At 45.3% G+C, this 19,871-nt stretch overlaps 2 protein-coding genes across 5 annotated transcripts in view; one reads left to right on the top strand and one right to left on the bottom strand.

Moving 5' to 3' along the window:
* dtn (transmembrane protein 132C dtn) overlaps nt 1-19,871 on the bottom strand; it is a 63,574-nt gene that overhangs the window by 27,423 nt on the left and 16,280 nt on the right. The window lies entirely within an intron of this gene.
* Nucleotides 390-6,380, top strand: LOC100877325 (uncharacterized). Of its 2 annotated transcripts, XM_003704286.3 has the most exons (5): nt 390-1,084; nt 2,810-3,052; nt 3,853-4,116; nt 5,333-5,548; nt 5,667-6,380. In XM_003704286.3, exons 1-5 carry the CDS (start codon nt 920-922, stop codon nt 6,198-6,200), a joined length of 1,422 nt encoding a protein of 473 aa, XP_003704334.2. In that variant the 5' UTR covers nt 390-919; the 3' UTR covers nt 6,201-6,380. The 2 variants fall into 2 exon arrangements, with proteins under 2 accessions (XP_003704334.2, XP_076388498.1); XM_076532383.1 differs by lacking the exon at nt 3,853-4,116 and having other exon boundaries at nt 394-1,084.

The following is a 19,871-nucleotide window of genomic DNA, read 5'->3' as shown; positions in this document are numbered from 1 at the left end:
GTTCTTCTAAGAAAAAACAGCGGAAAGCACGAGGAAAACGGTTCCTTCGCGTCGCAGCAGCGATGTTCGCGGAACGAGCACCCACCTTGTTTTTTCTTTGGCTTATATGAAAAAGCTTTGCCCCCCAGTTTCGTTTGACCCAGTTTCGTCTAATCGCGAAAATTATGGTTGGCGCACAAAATGGGCGATCGTTGCGTTCATAGGGATAATCGTGCGACAAGAAACGAGCCACGGAAAAACAAGTCCGGAAACGGACTACCTGACGCATCGAATCCAACGAATCCGCGCCGCTCCACCAACGGCTTGCTCCCTGGAACGCGCATAAATTTAACGACTGGTCGTCGAAGTAATTTATGCGCCGGTTTAAAGGGTAAACATCGTGTGTACCCGCGCACGCGTTTCCATCGGTTTAATAACTTTTCGTGACGCGAAATAAAACGCGTCGATGTTTTATCGCCGCACGATGTTGCTACCACACGTGTATTTTAATGATCTTCGCCGTGCAAATCGCTCGTTAGTTGGAATAATGGATGAACAGAGGGGTAGAGGGTGAAACGGTTCGTGGTATCGGGCTTCTGATAAATAGACGCGTCCAAGCAACACGTGTCTCTTTTAGACGTCGCGTCGTTCTTTTACACCAGAAATTCAAGAGACAGACAAATGGTATCGAGCAGGGTTCTCGGTGGTCAGGGTGTTAAGAAAGTAATGGCGACGGGATCCGGAGGTGAACCCTGCTGATACTTCTTAACGTAGAGACGAATGTTTCCGACGAAATGTCGGATTTCGATTCGAGGATTAAATCATAAAAATTATTACGGTCGATAAAACCTGTATGAAAAACTACGGTGATAGAAAAGAAACAAAAAACTGCAGTTTCGCAGCGAACGTCAAAGAATCTTATCGTTGATCGAGTTCGAAGATGTCGGACATTTATTGCGCGGAGCAGATTAAAATTCCGCCTACATTTCCAAATATTTTAAAACTGTACATGAAAGCGGCCATTCGTACACAGCCATACGATCTTTTGCGATGGACCAGCGCTTACTTCCGAGCCCTCGCAAACGACGAAGTGCCACCTGTGAAAGTAAGTACAGCAAGACCCAGTTTAACCCTATTTCAATGAACACCGATCAAACGTATATTCCTTAAACAACTTAGACTTTGGAATCTCTGTTTGTTAACCGGCTGGAAGGAAGACGATGTACTTACACTTTCGACCCTCTGTTTGCTATGGGAATTTGGAAATTGTTCGCTTTGACATCAGATACTCTTTCGAACATGTTCTTCTATAAATTCATTCGAAACGACAACCAACAGAACATAAAAAGAATTTTATACTCGAGGATAATCGGCTACCGTCGAAATAAATGGCAAGAGATGTTTATTTACCGAATCCCAAGCGATCGAATCGCGATTGACTACGCAATAGACGTCGCAACAAAAGGTCGAACGTCTCTTTAGAAGATCTTTTGAACTGTGTAACTCGTTTGGCATAAAGTCGTGCAGAAAATTCGTCGAACACGTTCAGCCTCGCGCCCCTTTGTCTCGTTCGAGATTCGAGTCGAGCGTATCGCTGACGTGTCTTTTTTCGCGTCCCTATTATCTTACAAAGGGTTGATTAAAGTCGGTAAATTAAAGCGTAGTTCACTTACTCGACTTTGTTCTCTCGTTCGAGCGTCGCCGTTAGCCGTAATCTTTTCTATTACTTCCATTGTACGTTCTATATATTTTATCTGGTCCCATTCGTGATCCGTAATTAAGTGGATAGATAAATGAATGAATCCACTGGCTGAATTTAATTATTCGAACCTCCGGTTAATGGCATCGGTCGGTTTACGCCTTCCGAGTCCGTTTCATCGTCCTTGGTCAATCGGCGTTCCTCCATTCGAGATCGTATTAAATAAATTACGCGACGTTCGAAGAAACCTATCTCGCGATTTTCGAAAGTGATTAAGAATTTCGCACCTGGAACACGATCAATTTTCAATGGTTACCGGTCGTACTGTCGCGTAACCATCTCGTATCGTAGTCGAACCGCAAACTGTACGGTTAGCCGATTAAACTGGAAGAAAACGATTAAATCGGTTAGATCACGATAAATTAATTCGTTCCGACCAGTCTGGATGCACCACTTTTGGTTAGACTTTTGTCTCGTCGATACATTATGAAACGGGAGATTCAAGAGCCTTGAACTATCGGATTCTCCTATTTTTCTAGCTGTCTTTCGAAGGATTTTTCATTCCCCGGAACAGCAATAGCAACCTCGAACCGACGTAAAACGCTTGTCCGTGACCTGATACGGTACTCGAAGGATTGTATAGGGCGAAACTGTCGACGATATTTTCCTATGCTCTATTCCGATATTCGGGGAGTTCCCGTTTCGAATAAACCGTGTAGACACGTCGACTGGCGCTTCGAAAACGACGATGCATAGTACAATGTTTTGAGAATGGCGCGGTCGTTTAATTTTTCAGTTTAACCTGCAAGAGTCGGCGCTATATGGAAACGTTAATTATGCTACATAAATTGTAAGGTAAATTTAATTTTCCAGACATTCTTTGTAGTTGCAAGACTCGACATTACTGGGTAAAAATGTCAGAAAGAAAATTAGAATTTCTTTCTGTATCGTAAAAATGTTACGATTCCGGTAGAAGATAAAAATCCGATCAGACTGGACAGTTCGGAATCGGGCACAGGGTTAAACAACAAACTTGACGTCATTAAATCGTTGAACGTTATCCATGACCTAAGCTATAGGAATCGAAACGAGCGATGACCGTGAATTGTTACCCTATCCTTCTTTCCATAGAAACGATTGGAGTACCCTCCCTTCAGTCACCCTACTGGTATCACGCCTGGCTACCTGAAGACCCTTTTGAACGTGTTCGGTCGCGTGGAGACAATCTGCCTGGCGAGTTTGCTGTCGAGGTGGCAAGGCATCGCGCTGTCCGAATCGATCCTGTTCCAGATTTTATCGGTGGGCAATCTCCTGCCCGCCAGAGAATGCCACTTTTACAAATTTCTCGCGATCGCTTGCGGATTCCTGGGCAAGGTAAGTCGTCTGTCACGAAAATAGAAACTTTGTCGCGCGGTATAGCTAAAATAGAACGTACCTATACGAGTTCTTCGTTGCCCTTCACTGGCTGATCTTTATCGTATCGTACCAAAGGATATTTTTAGAAGCTTCTGTTAATCGATTCGGTACGGGTGCAGACCAGTTTAGAGCGTGATCGATAAACGAGAAGTACGTTTTGTCGCGTGAACGCGTAAACAGGACGCGGTATAAACGTTTTTGGACCCTGTAAACGATTAGTCGAGGTCGAGACAGCAAAATCGCATGGTATTCTAAACAATGATCCCCTCGACTTCCTCTGTCGGCAAGAATTCGATCGTCGAGAGCGTAACAGATGGAAACAATTCGTTCTTTGTTTCGGACCGCTCCGATTTACAAGGGGTCACCAGCGAGACAAAACATTCGTCTAATTGATCGTTTTTCTTATCGATCGAAAGAACGTTTCATTTCACGTATTTTCATTAGTCGGTGTAGAGAATGTACAAACAACCAACGAGACGATTCGCGAGATATTTCGCATTTTTATACCGGACTGGATTACCTTCGTCTCCGTTTTATTAATCGGAAACATTTCAAAGGTTATCCCGTACGGTCGCGTTTACCGTTTAGTCCGGGCCTGGCGTATTAACGTTCCTCCGGGATGTATTTAATTCATGAACTGGTAATAGGAATCGATGAATCATCGTTACCGGTTGAATTAAATTAATCACCGGCCATTGTTGCCGACTACGATTCGTTCGCCGATTCACATGCACCCCTTCGTACCCCAATCCGCACAGAACCTGCTCGAAACGATGGTGTACGTGTGCGAATTGCTGACGGAAGAACCAGAAGGTGGTTCCGCGATGATACCTCTGACGACTTTCCTTAACCTTTACGTGTTCCTGGCCGAGCTGGATTGCAGCGGTCAATGTACCTGTGCTCCACCGGTGCGGAAGGATACGGAGGAGCTTTTTCGTCCTTGCGGATCTAGCCTCGATTCCGATCGGTCCAGTGTGCTCGATTCGAAATTATTCCGGACGTCGTCCACCGTGCTTGAAGAGGTACTATAAATTTCTTTTTTGTTTTTAAATCCATTTAACGCTACACCGTTTAACTCTTTAGCTAAAAGCGACTACATCGTTGGAATGTGTAGGCCATTAGGTCGATCCAAATACTACGATACGCTCTTGACCCTTTCGCGGCGTATTCGTCATCGAAAATTCAGATTAAATGTGCGTGCGCTGCTTAAATACTAAATTAGGAAAGAATCCCTACAAGGTAGTAGTAAGCGTGATAGGGAGATCGACTATAAAATGCAAACCGAATCACCCTCCCCGGAGGGTAACGTCCCCTTTTTCTCGTGGATTCGTAACATGTAGAGACGCAAAAAAAATGATCGTGTTCTCTGATGTACGAGGATTACTATTTCCGGGAATAAACCGTGTCCTAAATACCGGCGAACGCAGGATATTCAACCTTTCGGTTATAATTTATGGTAGCCTCTAATAGCAAAAAAAAAGAAAAATTAACGAGTTTTCCAGTGAAAAGAAAAACAGAAAGAGGAAATGCAGCCACCGTGTTTATTCGAGTAATGAAATTAGTATCCTCGTTAGTAGCCCCGTGTCGTTCTGTGTTGGATCGACGTTGATAACGAAAGGGTTAAAAAGAGGTGAATTGTACGATCTCGCGAACCATTCAACCCGTATTAGCTTATTCGGAGCGGCGAATGATTTTTCGGGTGATCCCGACTTTTGTCCAACGATTAATGGAACGGAAAAGGCTGCGAGAGACCCGCGTGGAGTACTCTCACCCCGGCGATGATCAAATATAATTTCGTTAATAACGCACCGATGCAAATGGAATCGCGCGCAATCGAAACACGCGAGGGTCGAGTCGGGGACGACAGGAAATAATTACTGGACGCGTCGAACGCGCTATTTCCCGCGTTTCAGAGCATTGGAAACTCGCTTTGGAGCATACGCGAGGAAACAGGAACGCGATGGACAAATTTACAGAAGCCCGCTTCGATTGTAGCATATTCTAACGGCTGGATTGGTTGACTTTGTCTCTGTTAAAATCGATCGTGCAACGCGTCGATATCGCTGACGTACAAAAGTGTCGATTACCTGAGAATTAACCTCGATTACCTATGATCGTCAAAGACACGAAAACCGCGTCTAGCAAATTTTCGCGTCACAATCAACAGCTCGCTGAGCTATTATTCCTAACTGTTCCACTCTGAACATACACGTATTTTTCATTGGAGTTATCGGTCAGGCGGAAGACACCGGTCATAAGGATATTTGCGGACTTTCCGTGAGCCAAGACAGTCGATCATCGGAGACGTTGCTAGTTCTTAAGGAATTCGGAATTGATGCGAGGAAGTCGGAAATTGATGAACTGCATCAAGGAAGGCTACAGCAACAGCTTCCTCCGGAGGGAGGCGAGATCGAAACTCGGCCGATCGATCAAGAACATCGGGAGAAAAACGAGGTTCGTAAATAAACGGAACAGTTTTCGGCGATACGATCTTGCCGAAACTTTTTGAAAAATACCATACAAGCCACGTAATCTCTTGTTCGAGGAACGTTGAAAATATAATCCCTTTCAGTTAGAAAAGAGCCACCCCGACTCTCATCGTATTGATCAGCCTGATTACCATCCATCGGCCGATCAACAGGACGACCACGATTTTCCTTTCTACGACATGGACGATATCTACGACAGAGACAAGGATTCGTCCATCAGTTACGGCGAAGAGGGAAGCGCAGAGGAAACGGTGTCGTCTGATCGCCTGTACGACGACTACGAACCTATCGGCCTCAAAGATATTCTTCAGGGTATATGCGAGTGTCTGCAGCCGGTTCCAGAAATCGTACGCGCCCCTACGCCGCCACCACCGGACCCTGTCGAAGAGTTCTTGAAAAGAATGAAAACGGAAGTAGAGGAAGGCCGCCTGCAGACGGTTATTAAAGTGCCTGGGATCGGTCCACGGGTGTCCGTGAATCGCATCACCGCTGTCGGAGTGTGGCTGGCGGATTGTGGTCGTCGCCAGGAAGGAATGGTTGGACCCCGGAACATCACGCACTTTTTATGTCCGGAACTCGAGGATACTCCGAACGATGATATTTCCGATTACGATTGATACCGCATCGTGTTACCGAGTTTAATTCATTATAGTTTAATGATTGATCTCGAAGCACTAGTATCGTATCCCAAGTGCTTCGTATCATATTCGATACAGTGTTTGATATCATTACTTTCACTTCGGACGGTCAAAATTACAGATTCTCTGCGGGATAATAAATCGATAAATCCACTACTATTCTGGATAAGCGATTGAAAATTGATATTCCCTAATGGACAATGTTATAGTTAATTTATCGTTTGTTCCAACGAAGATTCGATTATTTTGCTTAAAGGGTACTAATGAAACGTTTGAAAAGGCACTTTTACCAAGCTTTAATCTTCAAATTGGTATATCATGAGCGGTATTTTCCGATACTTTTCCGTCACTGAGTCGCGACGAGAAAATGATAGATAATCGTTTAATAAGAAAGTAAGGAAATACTTTGATCGTGTCTGAAGTATAACTCAGCGATTACGACACGATGAAAAATGAGCCGAGCAAATGATGGCTTTCGCTTTTGCAACATCCTGTACACGCGCTGCTTTATTCGCTGCACTTGCACGGATCTCGTTCGGGTGCATAATGAATCAGTGGCGTTCGACTCTCCCAGGGAGTGGATGGTTGCAACCCCCTACAGCGTGTGTTTTCTTCTCTCTCTTCCTGTGTCTCTGTTTCTCCCTCTGGTCGCCTTCGTGGAGGACACGGGACCCATGATAAAGTCGTCCTTCTCCCACTGGCTGACTAACTCTGCCGTAATGGCCGGGAATAGTTTCCAATCGATCGATCGGGACGAGTGCCTCTTCAGTCGGCGTCGAGTACGGAAAAAGGACCACCTCTACATAGACGGCGACACCGCACCGTCCCGAATATATACGACACGGACGTTCCTTCATTTCGTTCGCATGAATATCGAAAGCCGGGCTCGACCGGAAGCAATTCCAGCATCCCCCGGGGAATGGCCTTGGCATCATAGCTACCCAGGATCAACCGCGACGAGCGAATCCATCGAATTCGTTGGTGAATCGGGAAAATAATCAGCGTCATCGAACCACCATCCATCGTTGCGCTTCGACTCTCCTCCTTTGTCGGGGAATTATCGACCTCGAGTAACTCCGTAGTTTGTATTTTGTCTTGTACTTCCTACCACCGATGTGGTACAACTTCGAGGATCTGCGCGACTACTTTTTCTCTTTTTAAAACCTTTACGAGTTTCTGTGTTGGCTCGAAATAATAGGTACGGGCTGTACGAACTGCTGAAAACTTCCAGAACTTTAACGTTTATCGTAGGTGCAACTTTAATTGAGCGAACAAAGATACTTCTTCGATTTAACGTCGAAACGAGGAGAAAGGAAATAAGAGCTCGATGAGTTTTCTTCTAAGCAAGCATCGCGAGAGCGACATAAACCTTAAATTTCCTAGGTTACGTTTATTCGAACGTAACAGGTAAAATTACTTCGTAAAATGACAAATCGAATCGGATAAAATTCGTCATTTTGTAGAGAGTAGAAAGCACCCTTCAACGTGTTCTAACAGCTTGTATCGTCTACCCATAATTCAATAACGTCCTGTATGGCGAACGAATGGCAATTTTCGTCGAAAAAGGCATTGTTCGGCTGTCAATTTTACTGCAACCGCGTTGCCTGTTTTTTTCGGTCTTGGCGGAACACAATGTACACGGAAAGCGTAGCTTGTTCCCACCCGTGATTTCTCACTCGCTATGCAATAAAAGTACGAACAGCCTGTAGCCAAGTTTGAAGTGCGCCTGGGAGACACGTGTTGAATTTTAGGACGTTTGTTGGCCAGATGAACGGCGTTAAAACTGTCGCTTTCAGAATTCCATCAACGTTTCATACGAATCAACGCGCTTCCGCAAAGTCGTGTTCGTGTAAGTATCTCGTTTTATCGGCGACTCGAGATGATTAATGAAAAGAAAAGCTCGTCGAGATATCGAAGATTCATTTGAAGCGTACTTGCGAGAAATATGAAAAAACAAAACGTCGCCGGAGGAGAAGTTTTAATTAAAAATGTTTAACGGGAGACGAGCTAGAAGTAGCGATCTTAAAAGTCCAAGAAAATCCTCTGAAACGCAACTTTTATTTGCCCGGTCGTTCGTTACCTTGATTATCGCGATATAAATTATGAGCCAGAGAAGAAAAGAAGAAAACTCGGGCACTTGCAATTCTTATCGCGTAATACGTCATTCCACACGGAAGACCAATATAAAAGCACGCGTCGTAAATATGTAAGTTACCGGTACACAAAGAGTTGGATACGCTATAAAAAATGGTATTTCATCGACGGATAGATATGATTGATCGATAAAATCCTGGGTGGTGGGACGACGCGGTGATTTATAAGAAGTTAAGTACCCATCAAAGGGTTCGTGACGGTCACGAGAAGATTGATAATCCGGGGCAAGAAGGAAGCATAAAGATAAATCGCTGATAGCTATAATGACGGCTGGTGGACGCGTCTTGTCGAACGTAAAAATTAAGCGGTCTTTTTTAAACAACTTCTCGTACCATTAACTTGACAGGTAGACCATAAGGAATTCGTATCGTACTATCGCTAGCGTGATACCTCGTATTGTCGCGCTATCGTATAATCGTAAATTATTATATTAATATAAAACTTCCTCCTTTACCAGACTAATTTCCCAGTTACCGGGTGCTATTTTCACCTGCTCGATGTAAACGATAATTCATAAAAGAAAAACGTGAACGATATTCATTAAAATAGCATGTCGCGTTGAAATTTGAGCGAATCCTGCATGCATCGAGTCGGTAAAATTCGTGGTAAGTGGGCGAATATTTGTGGGAACCGGTGCAGGTAGTTCCGGCGCCTACGTAGCGCAGAGCAGAGTACACGTCGTTACGCAGACGCATCGAGCGCCTTGCTACCGGCGAGAGGTGCAACCCGTGTAGCCTCGATGAATACCCTCGAATAGCAACGCATTATGTATGTCCGTATAGTAGTTACGTGACTAGGAAACGAAAATAGATGCACCCGCCTATTTTCCGTCACGCTAACTCGTGCACGCGGTCGCGGGATAAATTTCGCTAGTACGTTTCCTCGGCAATGATAATTTCTTAGCCGGAAACAGGGCAAATCGATGAATATAAATCGACGGTGATTAATTTCGCTTCGTTTGACAGTAATATTGCTGCTTCCAACGAGACCTTGGTATTCGTCGAAGAATCGCGAAATCGAGGAACACAGGGAGGAAGAGCTGCCAGACGAGCAAAAGCTCAAAATTAGCGGAAACGTAGAGTCGCGTGAACGCGCGAAAGAGTCGAGAACGACGAAGCGTCGAGAGGCAAGGTGGATGGATCTCGAAACCACCATTAACGAATTTGATTAAACGTCTTCGCTTAAACGTAACTTCTTAAACGTAAAAGACGATTTTCAATTACGAGTATCGCGACGAGCAGGAGGAAATATTCGCCAAGAGGAATTGGTGCTTTCAAAGATGTGTCTCGGAGTATCTTTCTTAACGTCGCTTGCAATTTCTAAGAGTTTTCATATTTTAAAACCTCCGTCCACAGAGCGTATTTTTCCGGGAACCTTTCGAAAGTAAAAGAGCCTTCTCCTGCAGGCTTTCGAGCGTGTCCCGTGCGTCGAAGCGACCAACTGCAGCCGTCGTGGCGTTTCGCCGAAACGTAAACAGCCGAAACGTTTGTCTCCGAAGACTTAGCGGAGAAACGAGAGAAATTATGTAATAACTGTGTTACCACGGAATGCGGGCGACGCGGGTAATTCTACTTGAACGTATAATGATACAAGGGGAAGCCGAGACTCGTCAAACTAAACCGAGGGACTAAAAGGGACTTAACCCTCGAGTGCATAATTCATAACACATTAGAGTCGGCAGGCGGGTCGTACGATCTTGACGCGAGCATTAAGCAGCCTTTACGTAATGTTGTTCGATTAAACAGACATAGGGGAAACGAAATTACACAAAAATTCCGACGTTGTATTCGCTAATTAAAATTTGGTTGTACCAGATTGCCAGACTCCAAATGACCAATTTCGGGGCACAGAAAGTCTGACACGACATCGTTTGTATAAAAAATTGCGTACAGAATTGTTAGCTTTCGTGCAGAACGAAAAAGAACGAAACGATAAAATTAATGGAGAATAAAGAAGAAATATTCGTGACACGCGTTCCACAGAAACGGTCGAAACATCAACGTGCATGCGATGATTACATGCAGCTCCGCTTCGAATATTTCCGTGCAACGCGCGGCCCAATAAAATTGCAAACTGTAATTTCGTTACTCTTTCCAGCTCGCAGCTTTCCGCCGTTTTCTTTTGATCATCCAACGAGGAAAACGAGATTACCGTTTTACATTGTACGCCCTAGCTCGGCTCGAGAGCTCTTCGAAGAAATTTCTCCCTGGTGTCCAAGGAACGAACCCTTCCGTTTAACATCGTAGAATCCATTTTAACTGGCCGCAGACAAATCAGCGTCCCGAGAAATCCACTTGTACGCGCAGCGGTGGCGAGACGGACGAAAGCAGTCGTGAAAAATACGGGCGAAAATCTATCTCGATAAACGAATCGACGTTGTCAGGCGAAAGGGACAGAAAAAGGGAAAGAAAAGAGCCGTAGAACTTCAGTGGCATTATCCTTGCTCGCCGGTCGCGTCCGATAATTACTCGTCTTTCTTCGGGGGGACGGAGCAGAAGGTCAACAGGATGAAATGAAGCGAAATTCTGGCTGGTGGCGTGGCTCGATCAAACGATTAGATCGCGCCGACGACGCAAAGAAGAGGAAAGCTTCGACGAGACGAAGGGTGACGTCCTAGTCGTCTTCTTCTTAGCGAGCGGAGAAAGGGAGTGCAGTGTACACAGTCGAATCGAAAGGAGCGGGGTCGAGTATCGATTAGGTTGGTGTAGGTAGAGCGGAGCCGAAGTCACCAAGATACCAAGAGAAAGAGAGGCGATAGGGAAGGTGGTGGCGGCAGCGGCGGTGGCGGCTGCGACGCCGCCGAGGATCGATCGTCGCCTCTGCCCCGGCCGAAACAAATAAAACCGTAACGAATGCTCCCGTGACCGGTTTCCAGCGGACCCTCGCCTCGTGCGTTTCTACCCGTGCCAAATCGCGTTTCCCTATCCAATCTGGCTCTCGATCGATCGGAGATCAGGGGCGAAGGGCAAATTTTGATCGTCCATTCGAAGGGTCGGTGCAGTTCCTTCGTTCCGATGTCGCTCTTTGTTCGGGACGCTTGCCATCGAGACTAGACAGTTGACACAGAAAACGGACCTTGGCAAAACTGTGGGACAAAATGACTCGCCTGGCATTTTTCGGATAATGGGAACATATTACGCCCGCGAGCATTACGTAGAAATTGGTGAAAAATTAGAACCGTGGCACTGGGAACCGAGCCCAGGTCTTTCATACGCTACCCGCCTACGTGCTTATTTTCACGATTCTGTTTATTACTGGGTCAGAAAGTACCCGTCTCGCAAGTAGGACGTTTCGAGACAAGAACAGAACAACCTTTCCTTGCTTTTTCCATTCTTTCGACGTTATCGCTTTCGTAACGCTTTTGGATCTTTCGCTGAAACGTTGGCTGTCGTGTGAACGGAAACCGTGGATTGCCTGGGGCCGTGACATCACAGCGCTAGGGGGGACCCCGAAAAAGCAAATTTACGATAGGACTACGACGCGGTCGAAAAGGAACGATTTCTGTATTGCTCTAACCTATTTCCTCTCGTGCTTCGTCATCTTCCTACATTACGAGACACGCTTCGTGTTTCCGGAAAGTTGAGCGCGCATCACCATGAGGGATAATGATGAACAGCGTACAGGAGGACACGTCATCGATCAACCCTGCACACGATGCGCGAAAGCTTATGGAGTCCATAATACGTATAGATGATGCACAAACGGATGCACCAAAGCGAACGCTCAACGCGAACAGTTGGGACAGAGATAATAACTCAGCGGCGGCTGAACAGTCGCAATTCCGAAGTTTAATTTCAAGAGCCAATAAAGCCTGGAATGATAACAACGAGAGAGAAGGACAGAGAAAAAGAGAGTTAGGAAAGCGACGAACTTTAAAACGTTTAAACGGATCGAAAAGCAGAGGCACCTCGCCGTGTAGAAACGATTGATAAACTGGATATGCTTTCGAATATACGTTTAGATTGGAACGATCGTAGCGATAGGAATGCTGTACCCCAGCTAACTTATTGATTGGAATACTTATACCGAAAAGGAATAGTTTGACGCGAACAATGAAGTCACAAATTTCATTCGACCGAGTAATTAACAAATAATGAAACGGTATTTGATATACCGTCGAGTCTACAGAATCAGTTTTAATATCCTTAGATTCATATACAATAGATTGCGCCTCGTAAAAGCGCTAAGCGTAGCGATCGATAACAACAAGTTTCCATTTAGTAGAGGCTCTTCGAGTTATACGACCGATAACGTTACCCTGAAGTGGCTATTTCGATACCGGACCGATTGATAAAACATTTATTGAAAAATTGTTGAACGTTCTACTTAGTCAAGCTGTTAGTATCTGGCGTTCTTTCGATTGGCTCGCAATCATGATCGTTTAATCTCGAACGCTCTCCGCAAAGTATTCCGATTGAACTTTCTCTGCTATAATCGTTATAACAGGAGCGTACGCTTTATCGTGGAAACGACAGCGATACGACGTTGGAAGCTATTAATCGATCATCATCCAGGCTCCAGGCGAACGGACAAGAGCATGATTCCAATGCCAGCTTATACGGTCGAGCGGTCGTTTTACGCTAAGGTTGGCAGATCGGCTTGGCAAAATGCAGGTTATTCAATCGTGTCGCGATCGATGCGATTTCCCGTTTCTCTCGCCTCTCTCTTTCCTTCTCTCTGTTTCGATTATTTTCGTAAGTCTGGATCGTCGACCTCTCCAACCGTCCTCTGATAATCCGATAAACGACTACCGGTAGCCGGTTCCCGTAATTGCTCGTTCAATTTTCTTCCGAGGAAATCGAGAAACGTTAATTGCCGCATTGGTAATTACAGGCTGACCGTGCGTGGCTGCGAGTTTCCATCGGACGACGAAAACACGGATTTCTAAAGATTACGGATAAGTATACGCCCCGAGTAGCCAGTCTAATTTCTTTTGAAAGTTCCGAGACTTTCATATTTTATTTCGTCAAATATCGATGTCGAAATATTTCGATTATTTAAATCGCGTTCTAATGGGACTTCGGACATCATCAATGATCACCGTTAACCGAACGATCTCGACACCTCTCGATCGTTGCCATCGAACGAACACGACATCCGCTTCCTCCGGTCAATTTGAATACAGATCGACGCACTGTGACATTATTAAGTCGATGCAGGAATTCCAGGAATTCCTGGCGTTTCGACGACCGGGACCGGAAACGATCGAAGCCGAGTTTCGCATCGGACAATGGCTGACAGCGGTAAGAGGATTCCGGTAGTTGAATCGCGCACGAACGGAATTGTACAGATACGAAACCGCGGCTTGTTCCGATTGAGGTACACCCCATCGTTTCTCGTTTAACAAAAGAAAAAAAAAAGAAAGATTGAAATATTAGTGGTCGCGTCGCGAGCGAGCTACGATTTATTTCTCTTCGAGTGTTCGCGTATCGGAGACTTCTAGGTATTTTCGTTAATGGCGTTGTTTCTGCGCGGAATATGCGATATTAAACGATATTGCTAGTTTGATAAATGACACCGTAATTTATCACGTAACTGTATCGATGCCTTTCTTATTCCGGTTAAAACTATCATAATAACGCTCGAGCGAGTTCGTTTTTCTTCGCAAATTGACTCGATTAAATCGCTTATCGCGGAATAAGAAAGTGCACGATTATACTCGTTTACAACAGTCGTAAAAAATTCTACGTTGGTTCTTAATGATAGATATTACCATGCGCCGTACTAGTCACGGCTATTTCTACTGTAGTAGTCGACGCATTAACCTTTCGTGGTCGTATGTCTGTTCTCGAGTACCGCATCGAGCTACCATTACGCCTCTTATTCCGAGCCAATCTCCTTCCGTAAGAAGATACGATTGTTCGTTTTACGTTCGCGAACCGTTGTAATTAATCTACTTTCGATGAAAAATACGTATCCGTGCTTTGGACCGGATTCCTCGACCCGCCCGTGTTAACGACTCGTTTCGGACTAATCAGATAAACGCGATGCACCGTTATCGATGCGTAATCGATAAAATAACAACATCGCCGAACAATATAAAGCGTTGTCGCTTCGACAAAGAGGAGGTTTTAATAAAATTTTCGCGACGTACAAAATCGAACGGTACGAGTTAAAATAGCGAGCGAGAGTAATATTCGTGGCGCGAGTAAATTTTATACATAGACCGCATACGCCGAGGATATTTCGACGTAAGGAAAACGTATCGCCGTCTGCCAGTTAGCGAAACACCGATGTACGCAGGCGAAATTTAATGCATAGCTTCGCGGCGTTACGCGTCTCCTTTCCCGCGACTCGTGAAATATGGAAAAGTTATTTTCGCCGAGTCGTTGCGCATAAGTTTGTACAAAAGAGGCCGCGGCAGCGAGCAGAATTTTTCGTTATTTCCCTGTACAAGGCAACCGCTTTCGTGCGTGGAATGCGTATTGCTCGCGTGCACGCTCCGCGCATTTATTCGCACCGGACAGCACACGGGCGGTGCGACGCGCGACACGCGAGAACGCGAATGCGCGAGCCAGAATGGTTTTACGAGCGGATCCATAGCCAGCTACGCCGGGTATCCGGGTTAACTGCGGTCCGAACGCAATTTATACTCATCGCGATGTACACCCAGATCACCGGAGTTACCAGCGAACATTTGCCCCGTTACGCTGCGTCGCTGATAGCGCGAATTAGACTCTGGAAACTACGAGCTGCCGTGCGCGAAACTGCCGAAAAAATACAGAGCAATATTTCCTTCCTCCCGACCGTTGTTTAATGTCGCGAGAATTAGCAGAAAATTCTTGCGAGCGAAATGAAAATGACAAAAGTTCGAATACCATGAGCCTACGTGTGCGTGTACACTCGATGGAAACGTCATTAAACGTGAACCTGCGTGCTGGGGAGTCAAGTGGTAGGAAAAAATAGGTCACAATTTAGGGGGAAAAACTTTTACCGGGATAACGATGTAACTGTTTAACCCTTGAGAACCATGGCCACTCGTAGCGTAAACTTTGCACGCGTGTACGGATGCGTTTTACGAACTTTTTCGTATTAATAGATTTTAAACGATTTATACTCGAGCGGATTAAAATTCGAACAGTGTTCGCGCGATAGAGAGTTAACGAGTTCGAAGATTAACGCTTTGATGCCCGGAACGAGAAACTAGCTTTTTCCCTATCGAAATTTCCACTCGATTCGTCGTAATTAGCGCATCGCCGAATGGACAAGCAGCCAAAATTAGCAAACGACGGAAAACCGTCCGGAGAGGACGGGTCCGACAAACTTCGCTAGATACGACAGAAAAGATAAAAAAAGCAAATATAGCGGACGTCGGCAAAAGCCGGAAGATATTCGGTCGACGGTAACTCCGCTAATTGCTGCCGAAAATTGCGTCTAATTGACGGGCAGACGCTTCATCAGCATTACCAAGGAAGCTTGGAAGCAGGTGGCGAACGTGGCCCTACGGTCCGTATCGTTCGGTGGGAAGGAAACAAGAGACAGGGTCGCTTCGGATCGAAGGAGAACCAGCGTCCTTGTCAGTCGATACCAGAAGCCAAGAATCTGCTTTTGCAGTTTCAGCGAATCGTCGCGTAACAACTCCCTTTCTTGATTCCTGCGTCGACCTCGGCCCGTAAGTCGCCTCTATCCGATCTCTTTCGAGGTCGAGCACCATCCTCCTCGACGATTCGTCGACTGTTCCGTTATCACCTTTTTGCCGCAATCGTCGAACGACGCGAACACGGACGTGGTACCACGGCCACTTTCGTGTCCCGCCTACGATGTCGGCAGGACACAAAAGACAATGCCATGAGAAAGGAAACGTTCGACGTGTCCTGTCTGACGTTTCAACTTCTTGTCACGAGATTCATACTCGTGCAGCTCGCAAGAACTGCTAGGTACACGAGCTCTCTCGTCCTGTTTCGAATCGATAGATTACGCGCTGAAAATCCGACGATGGGATCGCGAGCTTTCGAATCGCAATTAACAACCGATGGGATAGAAAGAAATAAAGGTGAAGGATAATGCCGCGCGATGGAATTTAGCGCGGAATACAAGGTACGCGTCGATTCGATCTCCGCGGAAAGATAATAACGAGAGTATTACGGTTGAAATTTCGCGGATACGGTGTTCGCGTTCTAAAAATTCTTGTTGAAATTTCAAAGCATCGCGATGGTTGGTTCTCCAAGGAAATCACCGCGGGAAAGAAAGGGTTATACGTGGTGTTACTTTGGCTCCGCGTTGGTGGAAGTAATGCAAATCTTTGCAACGAACGTGGCGAGCTTCGTTCTCGTTCTTGGCTTGTATAATTTAACGACATCGAGCCAGGAAAGGGCGAAGAACGAGCTCCGTAAAAAGCGACTCAAAGTCCCGAGGGCGGACGTAAATCTCTATTTTCTGTTCATTTTTTCCCGTTTTTTTGGGGAAGTAAACCGATTAATAGAGGCGGAGCAAGGGCTCGTTTTATTCTCGTCATCGCTTTGCCTTCCACTTTTCAGCCGGTGCTTCGCGTGCAAAATCAATACCGGGATTCGCAATTTATTCGCCCCAACACGAACGCAACAGATGCGAGCTAACAGTCGAGAAAGAAGTAAAGCGCTTTACCGGAAACATTTTGTCCAACATGAAAGCATACGTGTACGTACGTATACGCAGTGATGCTAAAACAAGCGGCTAAACTTTTGGACGGCGTTTTATTCCAGTTCGAATCGAAAGGAACTTTCGTGAACGCGCATAGTCAAGAAAACGCGTTCCCCTCTAACGTTCTGGTCGTTTCTTATCCGTGAAAAACGAACTTTCCTTAAGAATTCCCTTTTTTCGAGTTCGCCCACTTTCTAGAGAAGTGCCGTTAAAAATGTCTTCTCTCTTACCCAGCTATCATCTCAAAGTGCTAAACCGTTAAAAAAATTGCTTCTCTCGTTTGAAGTTTATCTCTGCGGAGTAAACTGAAACAAAAGGCAAAGAACGAAATTGTACTTCTTTGTCTTTAAAACAAGCGTTATATTTTTCGTCGCGGAAGACGTATATGTACGCGCGGCTTACTGGACTATACTTATCGTCTTGCCGAAGCGATAAGACAAGGCGCATAGCGTTACGAGTCGCTTTTAACTGAAAAGCGAAAATGACCCGATTAGCGTAACCTCTCGCTGGCTTCGAGCGCGCCGCGTCAAAAGGACGAAAGAAATTGGCAAGAAACGAGAAAAGAGCTAACAGTAATGCGGTAAAAGAACAAAGCAAACTATATAGGTGTCGTTCCGTTTGAGAGAGACAATGGACGAAGCCGGTATAGAGATCGAGAGATTAAAAATACAGCCTTTAAATTAGGGACAGCTTGTAGAACACTTTTCTTTGTAAGTCGAAAGAATAGATCAGAGATGGCGAATATCCTCGACACGTCGTGTCCGGGACCCGTCTAACGAGCCTTCGTCGAGGCTTGATTTAATTTCCAGGCCAGGAGAAGTCTTTTGGTAAAAAGCTCGCAATCACCGGGTAATATCTAGACGACTCTTACAGAGGATGGGCGGCCACGATACCGTGATAGACGTGACTCGCAAGAAGCCAGGAAATACGCGGACATATAAGCTCTGGCGAAATAATGTATCATCTTGCTATTGTGCGGCGAAATGCCGGCAGGAAAATATTCTCGAGGAATCGTATTGCGACGAACGAACGATAATGTAAGGAAATATGTGCACATTCGTAGCAAAACCATTGCCGTTCTTCCTTATCGTCGTTACGTACACCATTAACGTTTCTATGCATCGCTAGTGTATTACGTTGCAAGTATTTTTGGAACGGCTATGCATCCCATTACTCGGGAAATTCTTGGCGAAGCAATTTAACGTCAGCAGGTTCCGCTCTGGCGCAATCTTAATCAATTTCACGGCGTGCCCGGCACATTCTAGCGTTTTCGCGACAGAAAACATTCGCGAGAAGCTGCTGGATCTCGAGCGTAAACGACGAAACACGAAACACGCTTGTTCGCGCGTAATCGCCAGCGCTTTTCATCGACGAGACTGACCCTTTGCTAACGAACGGTCGACGAAGCGTGATCTAATTTCTTAAGCTAGGAAAATTTTAGCGACGAGATACTCTCGGGCTTCTATCGCGAAGCGGTGGGTCGAAACCTTGACACGGAATGCGCCCCGTTTAATGGGCGAGGGTGGATCCTATATTAGATCGACGACTAAATTCGTGACCTTCTTCCAGCGCGATCGCTTATTAAAATTTATCGAAAATACGGCAGGAAACACCTTTGATCGATTACGGAGCAAAAACGACGTAAACGACAACGTCGAAGAGCAACGAAAACGTGTCGCGTCTTTTGTCGGTCGTAACGTTTACGTGTCTGCGGTGTCAGCACAATTCCGTATTCGCGAGCCACGCTACCGAGATCTAATATAAAAGACTAATGCAATATGTATTTGAATGTACGTGAGCGCGCTGGGAGCATAAGCAGACGGGCGGGTCTTAACGAGGTCTTGTCGAGGTCTGATTTAATTTTCAGGACACGAAGGCATTCGACTGATAATGCGAGCACCACCGCTGACGAGAACTGCAGCTGCTCGCTGCACCATACTCCCACCGTTTGTTTCTTTAACCCTTTCGCTATTAAAAACGACTATGTTCGCTCACAACGACACTACCACCGAATATCGCCAACGATAATGATCGTCTGCTGCAAAGCGTTTTCATTTCGGAATAAGGGACATCCGATGCAAACGTTAAAATGACAATTTCGCCAAGAAAATTTATTTAATCGCGAACGTTCGTGCACAAAAGGTATGAAAAAGGTTTTTCGAAAGAATTGAAAACGGAATATCGCGTCACCGTTACGAGTAACTGCATCGATTAACGTTAATCGATTAATTAGTAGAATCATTAAAACGGTGGGATATCGATCGAACGTTAAGCTTTTCGTCGCGTTAATAACGACCGCTCTCGTTATAATCGAACCCATCAAATTATCGCTCGTTATCGTGTACATTAATCGGCCATATTTCTCTACGCTCGCGTTCTACGGGACAAATTACGTCAAAACGCAGCAAATTATGAAATTCTAATCTAACCCTTTGCGTTATGAACTCGCTGGGAAACCAAACAGTAGATAATGATTTTGACCGATAACAGCTTTCACAGCATATATCTTGGTTTACGCGAACAAGCAAGAGGAATACAAATCACCGGATAATCTGGACGAATCGGCGAAATATTTGTCCAAATTTTTCTGTGAAAATAGCGCGTAGTAAGAGCTTGATCGAACCGTTACGAATAAACAAACGGGCCACTGTGCAATTATAATTAGCACACACAGCGAATCGTGTGCGAGATTTTACGTATATGTATGTTACGATAAATGTGTTAATTTAGTAAATGTATGCGCATACTAACTTGATAAGTAAATGTATTCATAAGCAATGAAATTCAAACTTTTACTAGTAAAAGCATACATTAACGTTGTGGCAAATGTATGCATTGAATGGTAAATGCATGCGTCCGCCGGGAATAGCAAATATC

This window comes from Megachile rotundata, chromosome 6 (genome assembly GCF_050947335.1).
Source record: "Megachile rotundata isolate GNS110a chromosome 6, iyMegRotu1, whole genome shotgun sequence".
Classification (NCBI taxonomy): Eukaryota; Metazoa; Arthropoda; class Insecta; order Hymenoptera; family Megachilidae; genus Megachile; species Megachile rotundata.
This window is presented reverse-complemented; position numbering and strand designations above follow the sequence as displayed.